The sequence below is a fragment of the Pygocentrus nattereri genome, chromosome 2 (genome assembly GCF_015220715.1).
Source record: "Pygocentrus nattereri isolate fPygNat1 chromosome 2, fPygNat1.pri, whole genome shotgun sequence".
In the NCBI taxonomy this organism is placed as follows: domain Eukaryota; kingdom Metazoa; phylum Chordata; class Actinopteri; order Characiformes; family Serrasalmidae; genus Pygocentrus; species Pygocentrus nattereri.
The window spans coordinates 48528986-48546491 of record NC_051212.1 but is presented as its reverse complement, the minus strand read 5'-3'; the positions used below and the strand labels follow the sequence as shown (position 1 = coordinate 48546491).

Genomic DNA, 17506 nt, shown 5'->3' with positions numbered 1-17506 from the left:
GAGAAAAGAACTTGGCCCAACATTTGCAACTTGTGGCTTCTAATTGGGAACATACAGTAACAATACAGGTCAGGAATAAGACAGACATGAAGTTTTATCCAAGTTTCAACCTTGGGTGGAATGTTTTCCCTGTTTCCTGGTATCCATGACCATTCAATAACTGTTTACTGACGTATTCTGCAACTACCCAGTGGCTAATATCATAAATCAGTTAATGGGTTTTCTGTTCATTGCTAAGTACAGTGAAAGCCATGGTTGTAAGTGAGGGTCCAGAGGTGGAACAAAGCATCAGTGGTCATGAGAAATGACTGCAGCAGTTAAGGCCTTCAGTCTGAGCTACTTTCGAAATGAACGGCTAGCGATAACCATTTCTGTTGGCATGCGATTTCGCGTTGTGGGGAAAATACAGCGTCTCCAAAGATATGATTCTTCGTCCTTATACCACGGCGACACTGTTTTGATAAGGTTTCGTCTGCTAGTTAATGCTTAGGTAGCCATATTGAAACAGCAGCTCATTGTAATACCCTGCCTTCGGTTCAATACGCACTCCAGAGATATAGAACGCCACTTGTTCTCTCTGGAGCTACTTCATCTTCTCTATTCTGCACTATATTGTATTTGGCATATGAGAAATCCTATTATATCCCCAGCAGAACAATAGCTATAAGCTGGAGCGGGTCTAGGTGTGGCTCTCGCCCAACAGCTACAGGCTTGGCTATTCATTTGGAGAGAAGTTAGAACCATCACCCCTTCCATTTAAGACAATAACGGCTGCTGATACCGCCTTTCACTTGGACAGGACAAAGGAAGTGCAGCCAGCGGTCCAGGAGCCAGGAGCCGTTTTGTAATTACCTTGGAGAGCGCGTTCATCTGAGTCAGCCACTTCTGTGGCTTTGGGCTCAGCTCCAGGTTCTGCTGGCTGGTGTGGTGTGTGTGTGAGGTACTTTGTCTCTTCTGTCCTCGGAGAAAACCCTCCTGCTGTGGCTCCTGGTTACTGTAAATGGGACAAATGACGGGCTGTGCTGTGTATGTTCTACAGGTGATACTAACTCTGATCAGGATGGTCCTGAATAAGGTCGGATTCACATGGACATCCTGGTACACAGGTTAAAGGGTTAAAGCAGGAGCACAACTGGTCAGGGGTGCCTAAACTTTTCAATACAACTGTGTGTAAATATGTAAATATTCTAGGTGGGGAATAAGCCACAAATAGTGAAACTATATATATATATATATATATATATATATATATATATATATATATATAAAATCGCTGTTGGAAGAAACCTAGCATCTCAATTTTTGTCGATTTTCAGTCTTTGACATAATTTGAAGATACATATCCTCCTGAATGTTGTGTGTAAATTTCATGATATATGGCCCTGAAGAAATGGCCCAAAATGACTTGGAAAACATTCTGGTTCCATTGCTTTACATTAAGAGTAAGGTAGGTTTTTTCCTTCTCCTGTAAAGTTACCATTTTAGAGATATGAGCTTTTCTTCTGACGACCACTATACAGTGGGTTGCAAAAGTATTCAGCCCCCTTGAACTTTTCAACCTTTTGCCACATTTCAGGCTTCAAACATAAAGATATGAAATTGTAATTTTTTGTGAAGAATCAACAACAAGTGGGACACAATTGTGAAGTGGAACGAAATTTATTGGATATTTTAAACTTTTTTTAGAAATAAAAAACTGAAAAGTGGGGCGTGCAATATTATTCGGCCCCTTTACTTTCAGTGCAGCAAACTCACTCCAGAAGTTCAGTGAGGATCTCTGAATGATCCAATGTTGACCTAAATGACTGATGATGATAAATAGAATCCACCTGTGTGTAATCAAGTCTCCGTATAAATGCACCTGCTCTGTGATAGTCTCAGAGTTCTGTTTAAAGCGCAGAGAGCATCATGAAGACCAAGGAACACACCAGGCAGGTCCGAGATACTGTTGTGGAGAGGTTTAAAGCCAGATTTGGATAGAAAAAGATTTCCCAAGCTTTAAACATCTCAAGGAGCACTGTGCAAGCGATCATATTGAAATGGAAGGAGCATCAGACCACTGCAAATCTACCAAGACCCGGCCGTCCCTCTAAACTTTCAGCTCAAACAAGGAGAAGACTGATCATAGATGCAGCCAAGAGGCCCATGATCACTCTGGATGAACTGCAGAGATCTACAGCTGAGGTGGGAGACTTTGTCCATAGGACAACGATCAGTGGTACACTGCACAAATCTGGGCTTTATGGAAGAGTGGCAAGAAAAAGCCATTTCTCAAAGATATCCATAAAAAGTCTCATTTAATGTTTGCCACAAGCCACCTGGGAGACACACCAAACATGTGGAAGAAGGTGCTCTGGTCAGATGAAACCAAAATCGAACTTATGTTTGGCGTAAAAGCAATACAGCTCATCACCCTGAACACACCATCCCCACTGTCAAACATGGTGGTGGCAGCATCATGGTTTGGGCCTGCTTTTCTTCAGCAGGGACAGGGAAGATGGTTAATATTGATGGGAAGATGGATGGAGCCAAATACAGGACCATTCTGGAAGAAAACCTGTTGGAGTCTGCAAAAGACCTGAGACTGGGACGGAGATTTATCTTCCAACAAGACAATGATCCAAAACATAAAGCAACATCTACAATGGAATGGTTCACAAATAAACGTATCCAGGTGTTAGAACGGCCAAGTCAAAGTCCAGACCTGAATCCAATCGAGAATCTGTGGAAAGAGCTGAAAACTGCTGTTCACAAACGCTCTCCATCCAACTTCACTGAGCTCGAGCTGTTTTGCAAGGAAGAATGGGCAAAAATTTCAGTCTCTCGATGTGCAAGACTGACAGAGACGTACCCCAAGCCACTTGCAGCTGTAATCACAGCAAAAGGTGGCGCTACAAAGTATTAAAGCAAGGGGGCTGAATAATATTGCACGCCCCACTTTTCAGTTTTTTATTTCTAAAAAAAGTTTAAAATATCCAACAAATTTCGTTCCACTTCACGATTGTGTCCCACTTGTTGTTGACTCTTCACAAAAAATGTCAATTTCATATCTTTATGTTTGAAGCCTGAAATGTGGCAAAAGGTTGAAAAGTTCAAGGGGGCTGAATACTTTTGCAACCCACTGTATATATATATAAAACACTTATAGGTTAATACTTACTTTATAAACGTATTATTTGTCTGTTGTCTGATGTCTGTTCCCTTTTCAATACGAGCCATTTTTAACTACCGAAGTAAACTTCTTTGTAAATATACCCAGAGGAAAGAAGGGTTGCCCTAATTGGAGAATCCTCCACTTCTGTTCTCGCTGTGAATGAATAGCGCCAGTGTTGAAACTAGAATGCTAGTTTGGAAATTTGAACAAAACCCAATTATACAGAACATTGCTGCTTGTGCTGCCAAGACAAGATGAAATAATGAGACAAAACAGCAACGCAGCCCCACAGCTCCTTGCTTTTTGTTAGCTTTTCTGTTTATTCCTGTTTTTTTTTATGGGATCCTGCTGCCGCCACAGCTCTCGCACATTCAATTGCTCATTATTCAGCGCTCTGCACTGCTTAGACTTCATGACAGATCTGTGAACACTGACTTCGTTTGTGTGGGCTTTATTCCTTTTCCACTCAAAATATTCTGCATAGAAAACGTGTGCAAACTGCTTCACTCCATGCGTGGAAACCTAAAATGGAATTTTCCCTTTTTTTCCAAGTTTTTTGCAAATTGTCAGTAGATTTTATTCATTAAGATGTAAAGTCATTCACAGTGGTCTGATGTGAAAAGCTTCACTGTAGAGAAACGTAGTGACTCCGATGTCTTTACAGTGGTGGTGATGGGAACCAGGGCTCATGATGTTTACAACACAAATATTGACTTTATTTACCATTTATTTATTTACCATTTATTTACCATTTATTTACCATTTACTATCAAAACCACCAGTAAACCGATGCGTTTCTTCTGAGTTTTATATTAAATGTTGATGGTAAAATCACAGTAAATCAGAAAAACCTTTCTGAAAAGGTTATTTGGGGGCTATTACATGTCGCCGTCCACCACGAATGCCTTTTTAAAACTATGTTTCAGGCCCAAACCTTGTTTCAAAACTGGAAAAATGTCTCAAAGTAAAATCAAGAAACATTCGTTTTGTTTAACAGCTTTCCATAATGGAGCTTTCAGACGCTTTAAACCCTTCAGACGTCTGGTTCCTATCACCACCACTGTGAACCGCTCTGACTCGAAGTTTCTCTAGAACTAAGCGTTTCACACCAAACCGCTCTGAATGACTTTTTCGTTTAAATCTTATCGATTTCATTATGCAGACATTTTAAACAATCAGTGGAATTGCTCTGTAATACCATCAAAATATTTACAAGTGTGCAGCCGCCTCTAGAGGGCGCACTTTACCCAGTAAAGGGGGAATAACACAGAATTTACAAAATGGGCACATAATTAAATGATTAAGATGTAAACAAAGTTACTGTGAGTGGCTTAAGGTAAAATGACCAAAGAAATGACCAGTGTGGTGATGGGAACCAGGCGTCTGAAGAGTTTAGGACGTTAAATGCTCCCTCACAGAAAGTTATTACATGAAACGCTTACGAATGTCGGATCTTATACATTTCTCCTAAACGGTAACTTTACACGAGACGGAAAAAATGTTAGCTTTTAATGCGACTTAATGTAAAGAGACTTTACTCCAAGTAAATTTAGAGCATTTCTATTGGTCCATTTATCATATCACTGTTGTCGGAACAAAACCTCGTATCTCCAAAATGGTAACTTTACAGGAGAAGGAAAAAACATGCTTCACTTTTAATGTAAGTCAATGGAACCAGACGTCTTTCCAAGTCCATTTGGGTCGTTTCATTTAGAGCATTCATCATGAAATTTACATACAATGTAAAGGACAACAGGCATTTTCACACCGTCAGAAACTGAAAAACGACAAAAAAGAGATAGAAGGTTTTGTTCCGACAGCAACGATGTTTTTACACAACAAACTATTTTTCTTTGCACAGTGACGATATGCCATATGAGATGAAGATCTGATGAACTTTTGGTTTAAAATGTGTTTTTTAAAAATCATTTCATGGTGGAGAGGTACATGCAGGGAGTTATAAGGCAAAATAGTCCCAGAGAAAACTCATGGTTCAGATTTTCTACTATTGTACCTTTATAAACATTACATATAAAACCTTGGAGGTTTTGTGTAGTAAATGAAATGGTCGCCTATTGTGGTGTAGACACGCTAACGCCTGGTTCCCATCAGCACCACTGTAAAGAAATGAGTCTCTACAATGAACCACGTCACATCAAACCTCTCCTGTTTACATCGCAACCACCAACTAATGCAGAAGTGTTGAAATTCCCCTTCAAATGTGGAGTCGGATCCCACATCAAACAGAGGCGTCACACGAAACATGGAAGAAACAGTGACAAAATGATTTGTATATAAAAATGAAATCTTTTATTGGTGGCTTTGATGATCCAGTTTTGCAATGCTAAAGGATAAAACCGAAACAGGCAGAGTGGGGGAGCTGGAATGTGATGGGACACAACCTGGAAACAGAAAGTTCAGGGACTGTCTGGTGCCATTAAACTGTCTCAGGTTTGGAACTGATGAGCCACACAAGCGCTTTTGATGACTGGTTCAAAAATACTATTGCAACCATCCAGATGGGCAGCACTAATGCAGACTTTAAAGCAACAGTTCAGTGAAAAATCCAACTGCCAGATTTTCCACTTTACCTCAGGTGCAATCAGCCATGTTTGGTGTCTGAAGTTTGCTTCTTTAGTTCTGCACGAGAGCGACGAGGCTAATGTAGCCAACTGCATGTCTTCAGCATTAAACATCACCTTATTTGCTCAAACCCGATCTCTCGGACCCGACGGTTCACTCAGGTGGTGACTCAAATCTATGACCCGCATGAGCTCATCCTACTCAGTAACGTCACGTGAATGAATCACGTGCATAATTAGCACAAACTAACGAGCAGAACGAGCTTCATTATTAGAGCCAGACGAAGGAGAAAAAGGTGAGATGAGCTGCTTTTCCACCGTTTACAGGCTTTAAAGTCTGGCGCTGCTGCCAGAGTAACGCTGAATGAAGGCGCACGAGCAGTGGAAATAAAAGCACATGAGTTCCGATCTGAGTGTCACATTAAGGTCGCATGGCCACGAATCGGATACGTATCCAATCTAGAACCACATATGACAGCGACTCGGGTCGGATTTGAAAAGACCAGATTTGTCCTGAAAACATCAGATCAGAGTCACATTAGGGCAAAAAATCGGATGTGTACCACTTCAACCGGGTAATGTGAACGCAGCCTTAGACATGGAGACGAGCTTATCGGTTTAGCTGATTCCTATTAGTTATGAATGGCTTGTAAATATTAAGATTTGAGATTATTTCACATGACAGAACTGAGCACCGTGTTGGCGATGGAATACGAACTGGACTGTATTCAGCAAACCAGCTAAACTGGCTGTGAAAGTTGCTGATCAGAGATTTTAAGATTTACGCCTTGAACTCAAAAATCAAGTCCGACTCATCTGACGTAACGTTTTACCCCATTTGTCCCACATCTTTGGGACGTCCATCATGAAAAGGCGTTTATAAGTGTATAAAAGCAAATATATCAAAGTACATACTGAACTGAACCAGTGCCTCCACTACATCAAACCTAGAACGTCACTTTATACATCACCAGTATTAAGATGTACACCTTCTACCTCGACCTCATGCTGCTGTGGTCCATGCTGCTGTTATTTGCACCTTCTATTTATTGTTTATGTTGCTTTGGGAGTTAACTGGGACCGTGAGTACCATGTTTCGTTCCACCTCATGTATGCGAATGACAATAAAACCTTATCTATCTATATGATACATTATGTAAATATGATTGCTTTTAAGGGTTTTACCGAGGATGAGTGTTCAAGCTCTCCTTCTCCAGGACAGCCATGCTGTCATTTCTAAAAACGGACAAAAGTACGTTGTATAGCCAAAAACAGTATTAGCAGTGCTTTTTGTGTACATTAGTCTCGCAGCTCCAGCACAAAACCTCACACACCAAACACGTCTTGGCTGACCACATCTGGCAAGAGGAAAACCCTGCCAACCAGATTTTTCGCCAAACTGTTGCTTCGACATAAGGCAGAGGATTTAACAGTACAGCACTCCTCTCAAACCACTGAGCAGCGCCACCTTGACACCAACACTGTGAACACCAGTTCAGCTCGGCCCATCGTTGGTTCCCAGACACCGAACGTTTCTGTACTGTTTTCAGAAAAGGATACAGCATTACATCAACAGAGCGACTTCAAAAGTAAGGACAACCTCGATAACGTGACATTTTATGACAAGCTTCCTTTGCGAGATAACGTTATTTCAGGCTTGGTTAAATATGCAGTCACTAAAACAGTAGTTCAAAGTGTCGTCCTTGGTTACGTCCCAGAGCCGAGCGCGATACGAAGAGGAGCACAAACGTCTCTTCCAGCAGCTTCAGGACAGGCCGAACGGGGAAGGTCAATTTCCAGTGGGTTCACTCGTGTTTTCAAACGTCACATTCACACATTCCTGGTTTTGAAGAGATGCTCAGCTGGTTGCTGAGCAAAGCCATACACTGTGGTTTGAGTGAATAGAGATGGTTGGTATCATTTATGGGTGCACCAATACGGCCTCTATCTGATAACAATAACCGATAATCCCGATAAAAGCGACACTTTCTTCACATTTTATAACACGTTCACACTGTAATCTTTATATGAAGTGCAGTAAGCGTAAAGCCGCCGTCACACGGACTGTTTCCTCGCTATTTTCTTCTCGAGGGTGGAGCAAAAGTGCCCTGATGTGGTTTTTGCAGGGAACATACAAACAGGTAACATTACTTTTGATTTCTTGCAGCCGTGAGAGACAAACGGTAATCATTTTCTTCGTTTTAGTTTTTTTTCCCCCATAATGTTTTTCTATTGGCTCATGCTTACGAGGTTCCTAAAATTGCGATAAATTTGCTTTAAAGTTCACCCATGAATTCTGCGCGAAGCTAAACAAACCACTAAGTGAATCCCTTTTTGGCGTTCCCTCGATCTTTCCCACTCAAGTGAATTGCTTTTTGTAAAACTCAGCTTAAACTGCAGCTTAAGACAGATTGAAACTCTACAGACTGTTGATTCGATTTACAAAGCCATAGCATAGACGGATCAGACATGGGTAATAGGGTCCCTTTCAGATGATAAGCACTCATCGTCAGGCTGGACGCACACTGCTGCAGGGTCTGAGTGGCGCTACATCAAGAGCACTTGTCCAAAACGACTATAGTCTCCTATAGATCATCAAACGATGTTCAAACAGTCAAACTATATGCTGAAACTCAGTTGATTGTAAACAGTGGTGCTGTTAGGACCAGGGTGAGGGTTGGCTTTAGGTTTTTGGGTTGAGGTTAAGGTTAGGATTAGAGCAGGTTTAGTTAAAAGAAAATGATGGCCAGTTTAGTAGATATTTAGTTGAATGTAACTTCTAAAGTGGACCGTCCAAATAAAGTGTTAAAAAAGGCTCTGGATCTGGTGGTTATGGTAAGAAGATGGTAGCAACTGCAACTGAAGATTACTGTTGCGCTCCGTACAAAGAAGGTTACTTCAGGTGCGCAAAGGAAAAAAATCGGAATAAAAATGGATCATCATGAGCACCGATAGCAAGAAGCTGAAGCGTTTGTTCAGTTTGTGTCACTTTATAATCTATTTATTGAAATAAATATATTTTAATAGACTTGTCTGATTTCTCAGCAGCATGTGGACGATACTTTTCTCACGCCAAGTCTGAGAAGTGTGCCGTGCTTGAGGTAGCGCAACGTCAAGGTGAAGCGACACCGCTCTCTCCATTGGGCAAACAATGGCATCGCGAATGCAAAGCAGTTTTGCCGATTATTATCTGAAAGCGCCTTGAGGCTAATGTAGATTTAGAGATTCTGCAGACAAGCGGTTCCACAGCGACTTACAACAGTAGGTGAATGTAGCATTAGGAGTAGGTCTGACAGAACGTGGTGCGTTTTTCGGCCATTGGGTTGAGGTAAATGAACATAAATAACAGAAATCAGAAAACACATTTATTCAGACGCATCACTGGTCTGACAAAAACAACCGACTTCTGGCACATTTAGAAGGTGAGTAATGACTCTATAGTTGAGCTTGAGCTGCTTCTCTCGTCATTTGGGAGCTACGAAGCACCTACAAAGCAAAACGGCTAAATCGGCCAATTCGGCGACTTTAGGCTTTTAATAGCTGCACATAATGAACCAAAGACAAAATGTTAGTGACGGTTATTTAATCATCAGCTAAAATTTCATGACCATGAAGTGGCAAGTTATCGGTTGTAGTTACTGGCTAGTAGTTCCAACGTTGGGCCAATTATAATGAAATTTCCCATTTATCAGCGAATAACGTATTGGCTATTGTGCACCCATTTTGTGGCTTTAGCTTCAGTCCCTGAAGACCACGGCAAGAGACACACACACAGATAGAGGAAACCCCCTGAACAAAATCCCAACCATACAAGGTACATTCACACTCCATAGAATGTATAAACTATGTACACACATCCATACTTGTCTCGCCACTTTCCCTTTTGTGCACACACACACACACACACACACACACACACACACACACACAGCTGAGTAGTCAAGGGGAACTGGGAGCAGTGGTGACATTTAGAAAGGCTGTGTCTGTTTCTTCCCTCTATTCTGGGCTTTATGAGCTCACAAATACACAGAGTACTATGAAAAAGTCCATGTAGAGACCACCCTTCATTTAACCTCTGGTCAAAACGGCTAATATGTAAAAGTTACTCATTTTTCAGCAGGTAATGAATATTTACACACAAACCTCAACAACTAAATATTTTTTTTACCTTCATTAGAGCTTCAACACCACCAAAGTTTAGTCTTAGGCTACGTTCACACAGCAGATAAAAGTGGCCCAAATCTGATTTTCTCATCAATTCTATTTTCTTTTCTGTGGCTGTTCACGTCTTTTAAAATCTAATCAGTCTGAACAGATCAGCTCCTAAACTGAGCCTCACGTGCAAAAGAACAGAGCTTCATGAGCCTCGTCCAGAGGTAAACAATCATGACCGCCAACGAACGCCAGTCGCTCCTGGAGGGCTCAGCTTCATCTTCACCAGCATCACAGAAGCCATCATGAAGTTCCAATGGTTGTCGGCTGGGCTCATCACCCAGAACGTGTTCGAGCTCGCCGTAAAAAGGGCTTGTTTACTTATTTGGTTCTTTAAACTTTCAGACTTTTCTTTGATGCTGCAGACTCGTTCTACGGCCACCTTCGCCCATCTCTCTTCGAACATGGAGGGTTTAGATGGGTCTCTTCTAATTTTTGTACAGAAACATCAGCCTAAATGTTTATGAGTCTCAGCAGCGTGAAATTATGATGAATGTTGAGTTGGACTGACGTAAAAAAGTCCCATAAATTACAATCTGGCTGTTCGGACCGAGTCACATTGCCTCATATCGCATACCGATTGGATTTCAGTACCACAATCAGAACTGAAAATTCATTGTTTTTTGCTGTTCACACCGACAAACACATCACATCCGTGTCACATACGGAGAAAAAGACTTGGGCTACATTTACCTGCTGTGTGAACAAAGCCTTAGAGGTTGGTGGCATTTTCTGCTTCTCACGACTCAAGTAATCACATTCAGTGAGGTCTGGACTCTGAGGTGGTCAGTCCATTGTGCTAAGCACTCCAACAGCCTCTTTGTTTAAAATGCAAATGTTGTGTTTTTGTATTTTCTCCTCTCAGTAAGGGCTTTTTTGACAGCTACACGTCCTTTCAGACCCACAACGTCGAGTCGTCTTCTGACGGTGGACAAAACATCTGTGGAGCGGTGCTTGATTCTCCTGTCAAGTCAGAGATAGAGTACCGTTTATCCGATGGTGACTGTATTTGTGGTCTACCAGGTCTTGCGTCGTTGTTTGGGGTCCCAATTTTTGTGCACTTTAGTTTGTGAACTTCTATTTTTTCATTTATTCTCCTTTGACTTTTTCCTTCCATATGCAAGTAACTTGTACTTAATGGTTGTTTTGACTGGAAAGTAAATAAGTGACGGGTGGCCTCTGACTTTTGAACAGTACTGTTCATACACACCATTTGTAACTTTCCCTCAATATCCTAAGACAAAGGAGCTGTCATGGAAGCAATACTATCCCCCACCATGCAGAACCAGCCCAGCAAACACAGAAGTGAAATAAGACAGATTCCTCTTTGGATCACCACAGCTTCCCTACAGGCATAAAACAGCAGCCTCAAGTTAACATCTGCGGCTCTAACAACTTGAGGCCATGTGAACCAGCCTTGGCCAAAAAAAGCTCCTCTAACATTCAGTGAGAATAGATCAGTACACTCCCATACAGTATGCTGAAGGCTTAAATAATGGCTATGGTCCACGCACATCAGGTCATCTGACACAATAAGAAAATAAAAAGTGGAACAGGTCTTGTCAAGTCTTTTTTTCCCCCGTAACAATGAATAAGAGAAGCTGATAAAGTTGCATCCCAAGAACCTTAGGCAGCATCGTTGGTCTCAGTGCTATAAAAATGACCTCTTTGAGGAAGTGGGCAAACAAAAATCTCTTGAAAACGAAAACCCTGAAAATGAAAACAGAAGAAAACAACATCCGAACGAAGACATGGAGCATCATCGTCTCATATTCATGGCTTAAATGGCAGCAGACATTTAGGCAAACAACCGTATTATACAATTTCACTTTTTTGTTTGTTCCATTAAGATTTGCAGTGAATATAATTCATTTAATCTTTCGCTTAAACCCGCAAAGGTCTTCCCCCTTAGTCTGAGGTGGGCTCAGTCAGTCTTTCCTTTAGGCTCACGTGTTGTCTTGTCTCCCTGCTGAACTTCAGATCGTCCTGGGAAGATAAGCACAGTCCGGCAGCTCGAGAGCCACAAGGGTGGGAACACCGGCCATGGAGGCAGAGAGTGAAGGGATACTTTTGAGTGATGAAGCAGCGTCAATCTCTCTTGGCCTGGTCCAGTGCTGATCCAGTGTTAGGGCTGCAAGTAACGATTCTTTCTAAAGTCGATTAATCTATGTTACGATTAATCGACTAATCGAATCATTATGCTTTCCTCGGTTCCTTTCTCTTGCCGCATCAATCAAAGCTCCGTCTGTTTGTTCCCCAAGTCACAGCCCTATCCAGTGATCTGTCGCACCTTTGTCTCCCGAATCTCCCCCCGCTACCAGCGGTTAATAATGTGGTTCATGTAGTCTTCCGTGGGCAGCCGGGAAGCTGCTTCCGACTCAGCCGTTCCCTCATCCCTGGACCAAGGCGGGTCGTTTGGGGCATAGCCGGGTGAGCGCAGAAAGGGCAACAAGGCGGCCCGCTCCTTCAGCCTCTGCTCGCGCCTCTCCAGCTGCCTCTGGTACATGTACCTCTGCTGGAAGAGGTCCCAGGCGTAGTCGTAGAGCTGCATGTCCAGGTCGTTGAGCTCCTCTATACGCTGGACAGTGTCATTGTCCAGGTCCACACCGGCTGCCCGCGTGCTGTTGTACTGCACGAAGGGCTGGATGAAGCGCAAGCGGAAGGTGCGCTCAAACAGGTACTGCGTCTTGCGCTGGAACTCGGTCAGGCCGAAGAAGGCCATGTCACGCAGGTTCTTCTTGGCTGACTCCAGCAGGATCTGAGCGCGCTTCTTCTCGGGCAGCGTGGACATGTTGTAGCAACCCACCAGGCTCAGGTCGGCCAGCATGCGCACCTGCCGGTTGTTGGCCAGGTTATACGGGCAGTCCATGAACTGCTGCAGCGTGCAGCCTGACCAGTCTGCACCCTCATAGCACGACGGGAGTTCCTCGGGTGTTGGTGTGCGGCCATCGCACATGTGCAGAGCGGTCTTCCACGTGGCGCCACGCTGGACATGCCGCCACTCGCTGAGGTAGCGAGACACTGGGTCCCTCAGGAGGGTGATGTAATAGAACTTCCTGCAGGATGAAAGAGAAGTAAAGGGTTAGTTAGCATTCAGTGGAGGTCACTATATGTTCTGGCCTATAAATGGCCCTCAAACTAATACATTCTCTTGGAGACTCTTGTTTTTTCTGAAAATACCTGACTTTGACGTTAATTTTCAAGAATTAATTATGTACTGTTAAGGCGCTGTAACACCAGACATTTGCAGTTTGCACTGCCTTGTGATGCATCAGATAACAGTACACTTGTGATAAGTATAATATATGCAGTATAGAGTCTCTTGACTAATCGTGCATCACACAGCCTCTTATTTGTGTGTTGATTTCTTAGCCAGTTGGGAAGGAATGTTTAAATAGACTCTGGTAAAGCGTCTTTTTCAGTGCTGCTATATGAAATGCTACCCATTCAGACATCAGAGCGTCCTACTGAAGGAATTTACTGGTGTGAATTGTGCAGTGTTATACATTCTGTATCTGTGCACATGTGCTCAAGTTGTATTTTAGGCTGCCTCTTTTGTGTTTACCCCTACATCGACATGTTTGTCGCACCTGTTACTTGTCCTGTATAAGCTGGGTCGAATCATGGCATCAGGCTAGCTATAAAACTGTGTCAGCCTAAAGTCTTACGGGCTAGCTGGATGTCTGAGACCTGCGCTCGCAACGAATAAACTTCACTTGTCCAGACAACAGACGGAGTCCTCTGGTATCGAGAGGGTTTGGTTTCTTCACTATGCTTCAGCTGAACTCAACACAAAGTTTCACAAGCAAAAATTCTGCTTCGTAAGTTAGCTAATCACAGTGAATTCCACTGAAATGACTGAAATTTTGCTTGTGACTGGATAAACTGCTGGAATATTTTTTTCTATGTAATCAGAGTCTTTAGGAATAAACATTTAATTGATAGACTAACAATAATGTTAAATTTTTTGATGTTATACTTAGTGTTTGCTGACTTAACAGAATAGGCTCTTATTGTTCTCCAAGCGTGTTGAGCTATCCAGTAGTGTTGCGTTAGTGGCAGTCTGAAAAAGATGCTGTGGCTGGCTTCACACAGAAAGCTTCTGCTAGACTTCACCCTCCCTGGTAGCATCAAGTGACAGGCGCACAATTAGCAGATGAAATTTGTTAAATTAGGCGTGAAAACTGGGTAAAAAGAAAAGGTTTTGGTTTAACATGTCAAATGTGATTTTGTCATGGTTCTGTAAAGCCTAGCAACAGTAGCTACAAAACAATACCTTGCTACAAAATGTGGACAGTTATGCCTTCATTCCTCCAAAGACCTGTTTGACCAAATTTATGGATGAAAAATGAAAGTTAATGACAGAAGGGCAAGTTATGTTTTATTATCTGCAGCCGTACATTAACAGACAATTACCTGGACGTTTCCTGAGCTACAGCCTGTAATATCATTTTTACAACAGAACACTTTAAATAAAAACGGCTGGAAAGTGTCAAAATACGATTTTTGATGAAGAAGCTCTCCAGCACATAAGTTACAACTTGCTTAGAGAGTGAGAGAGGAGGGGGGGGGGGAGAGTAAGTGCGGGTACGAGAGAGGGTGAGAGCGGGACAGAGAGAGAAAGAGTGAGTGTGGGTAGGAGAGAAGGCAAGAGAGGGACAGAGAGAGAAAGAGTAAGTGCAGGTAGGACAGAGGGCGAGAGAGGGATAGAGAGAGAGATGGAGGGTGAAAGAGAGAGGGAGAGAGAGGGATAGAGAGAGAGATGGAGGGTGAAAGAGAGGGTTAGAGAGAGATGCAGGGTTAAAGAGAGGGATAGAGAGAGAGAGATAGAGGGTGAAAGAGAGGGAGGGAGAGAGATGGAGGGTGAAAGAGGGATAGAGAGAGATGGGGGTGAAAGACAGAGGGATAGAGAGAGAGATGGAGGGTGAAAGAGAGAGGGATAGAGAAAGAGAAATAGAGAGAGGGATAGAGAGATGGAGGGTGAAAGAGAGGGAGGGAGATGGAGGGTGAAAGAGAGGGAGAGAGAGAGATGGAGGGTGAACGAGAGAGGGATAGAGAGAGATGGGGGTGAAAGAGAGGGCGAGAGAGGGATAGAGAGAGATGGAGGATGAAAGAGAGAGATGGAGGGTGAACGAGAGAGGGATAGAGAGAGATGGAGCGTGAAAGAGAGATGGAGGGTGAAAGAGAGAGAGCGAGAGAGGGATAAAGAGAGAGATGGAGGATGAAAGAGAGAGATGGAGGGTGAAAGAGAGACAGCGAGAGAGGGATAAAGAGAGAGATGGAGGATGAAAGAGAGATGCAGGGTGAAAGAGAGAGAGCGAGAGAGGGATAGCGAGAGATGGGGGTGAAAGAGAGGGCGAGAGAGGGATAGAGAGAGATGGAGGATGAAAGAGAGAGATGGAGGGTGAAAGACAGAGAGCGAGAGATGGATAAAGAGAGAGATGGAGGATGAAAGAGAGAGGGATAGAGAAAGAGAAATAGAGAGAGGGATAGAGAGATGGAGGGTGAAAGAGAGGGAGGGAGATGGAGGGTGAAAGAGAGGGAGAGAGAGAGATGGAGGGTGAACGAGAGAGGGATAGAGAGAGATGGGGGTGAAAGAGAGGGCGAGAGATGGATAGAGAGAGATGGAGGATGAAAGAGAGAGATGGAGGGTGAAAGAGAGAGAGCGAGAGAGGGAGAGAGAGAGATGGAGGGTGAACGAGAGAGGGATAGAGAGAGATGGAGGGTGAAAGAGAGATGGAGGGTGAAAGAGAGAGAGCGAGAGAGGGATAAAGAGAGAGATGGAGGATGAAAGAGAGAGATGGAGGGTGAAAGAGAGACAGCGAGAGAGGGATAAAGAGAGAGATGGAGGATGAAAGAGAGATGCAGGGTGAAAGAGAGAGAGCGAGAGAGGGATAGCGAGAGATGGGGGTGAAAGAGAGGGCGAGAGAGGGATAGAGAGAGATGGAGGATGAAAGAGAGAGATGGGGGGTGAAAGAGAGGGCGAGAGAGGGATAGAGAGAGATGGAGGGTGAAAGAGAGAGAGCGAGAGAGGATAGCGAGAGAGATGGAGGATGAAAGAGAGAGAAAGAGCACAATCAAGTGTAAAGTGGATGTGACTGTAAGTCACTTCATTATTCTATTCCTCATGAGAGTCCATTATTATTCATTATTCACTACACAAGTGGGAGAGAAAAGAGAGGCGCTAATGAACGCCACAAAAACCTCCAAATTTCTCAGCTCCTGCTTCTGTCTAATCAAATCTCGCATTAGTAAATTAATCACCGGAACAGCTCCGACGCGCTCATCGGACTGCGAGGAGCGTAATAAGGGCAGCTCGATTTTGAAGAGATACTTCCACAAAATGTCATCATCATGGTAAACCGTCGTTCTGGATCAAAACTCGACACCGTTAAAGTGATTTATACTGTGATATCAGATCATCTCGTTTCACTGGTGTAATATGTTGATATATACTGTTAATCAAATCATCGTTTCCTACATTTTCTGATGCCAATGATGTCAGTTACAGTTCATGCCCACCGGCTTCTGCAAAAATACAAGTGCTAATAATGTCCTTATGAGTGTCTACACTTTAATACGTACGATATTTATTTCATCACGTTGATAAAGATTTAAAGCTGGAAAAAATGTTTATCGTTTTTCAGTGTTGGGCATCATTTGAAAAAGCCTGCTGTCCTTTACAGTGTGTGTAAATTTCATGATGAATGGCTCAAAAGAATCTGCCCAAAATTACTTGAAAGAAAACCCCACAGAGTTCCACAGAGTTCCACAGAGTTCCACAGAGTTCCACAGAGTTCCACTGAGTTCCACTGAGTTCCACTGAGTTCCACTGAGTTCGATTAAGAGTAAATTAAGGTTTTTGTGAGACAGCAGTGAGATCACCACTCAGCCTCTGAAGCCTGTTTATATTCATTAGCAGTTAACCAACTGCCCATGAACCCATAACAAACCTGGGGAGGGTTCTTGCAAGTTTTGTATCTGGTGACGTAAACAGTGGACCACTGATTCGTCCTGTCTGAGTTACACAAGCTACTCGGGTAGTTAAATAGTGTTTTCCCACGGTGCGGCAGTGCGGTACGGTCAGTACGGTTACAAATCTGTGATCAGGTGCTTTTTATCCTTGTTTCCACTGCCAAGTGATGTGCACCACACCTGGTCCCGGGTCCCCATGCAAGCCAACCTGGACTGTATAGGTGGACGAAGGAATTATGCAAACCACTGATTGGTCTAACTGTCACGCAGGTGTTACTGAATTCAGATAATAATAATAATAGCTAGTGTTAGGGTTAGGGTCTAACCCAGAATCACTGCATGTGACTATTCACATAAAACAAAACAGAAAAAACTCAATCAGAGCTAGAAACCTTTCCACTGCTCCTGCGTTTGTAGATTCCTGTGAGAAGTTTCTATTTTGATATTCACTGCATTTAAGACAGAGAAAACATCCAGACAACAATTCAGTAAAACACTGATTTTATGTTTGAACAAATCTGTAAAAGGTGAGCGTTTCACTCATACTGGAGAGAAAGTATTTCACGTCATACTTTGTCAGTAC

General features: G+C 43.0%; 1 protein-coding gene across 1 annotated transcript in view; it reads right to left on the bottom strand.

Annotated features, from left to right (window-relative positions):
* Window positions 1-5441: 5441 nt before the first annotated feature.
* hs6st1a (heparan sulfate 6-O-sulfotransferase 1a) overlaps window positions 5442-17506 on the bottom strand; it is a 175852-nt gene continuing 163787 nt past the window's right edge. The window contains exon 2 of the mRNA XM_017700282.2: window positions 5442-13004. Within this exon, the coding sequence (XP_017555771.1) occupies window positions 12263-13004 (742 nt within the window). The 3' untranslated portion in view covers window positions 5442-12262. The remainder of the gene's footprint in view (window positions 13005-17506) is intronic.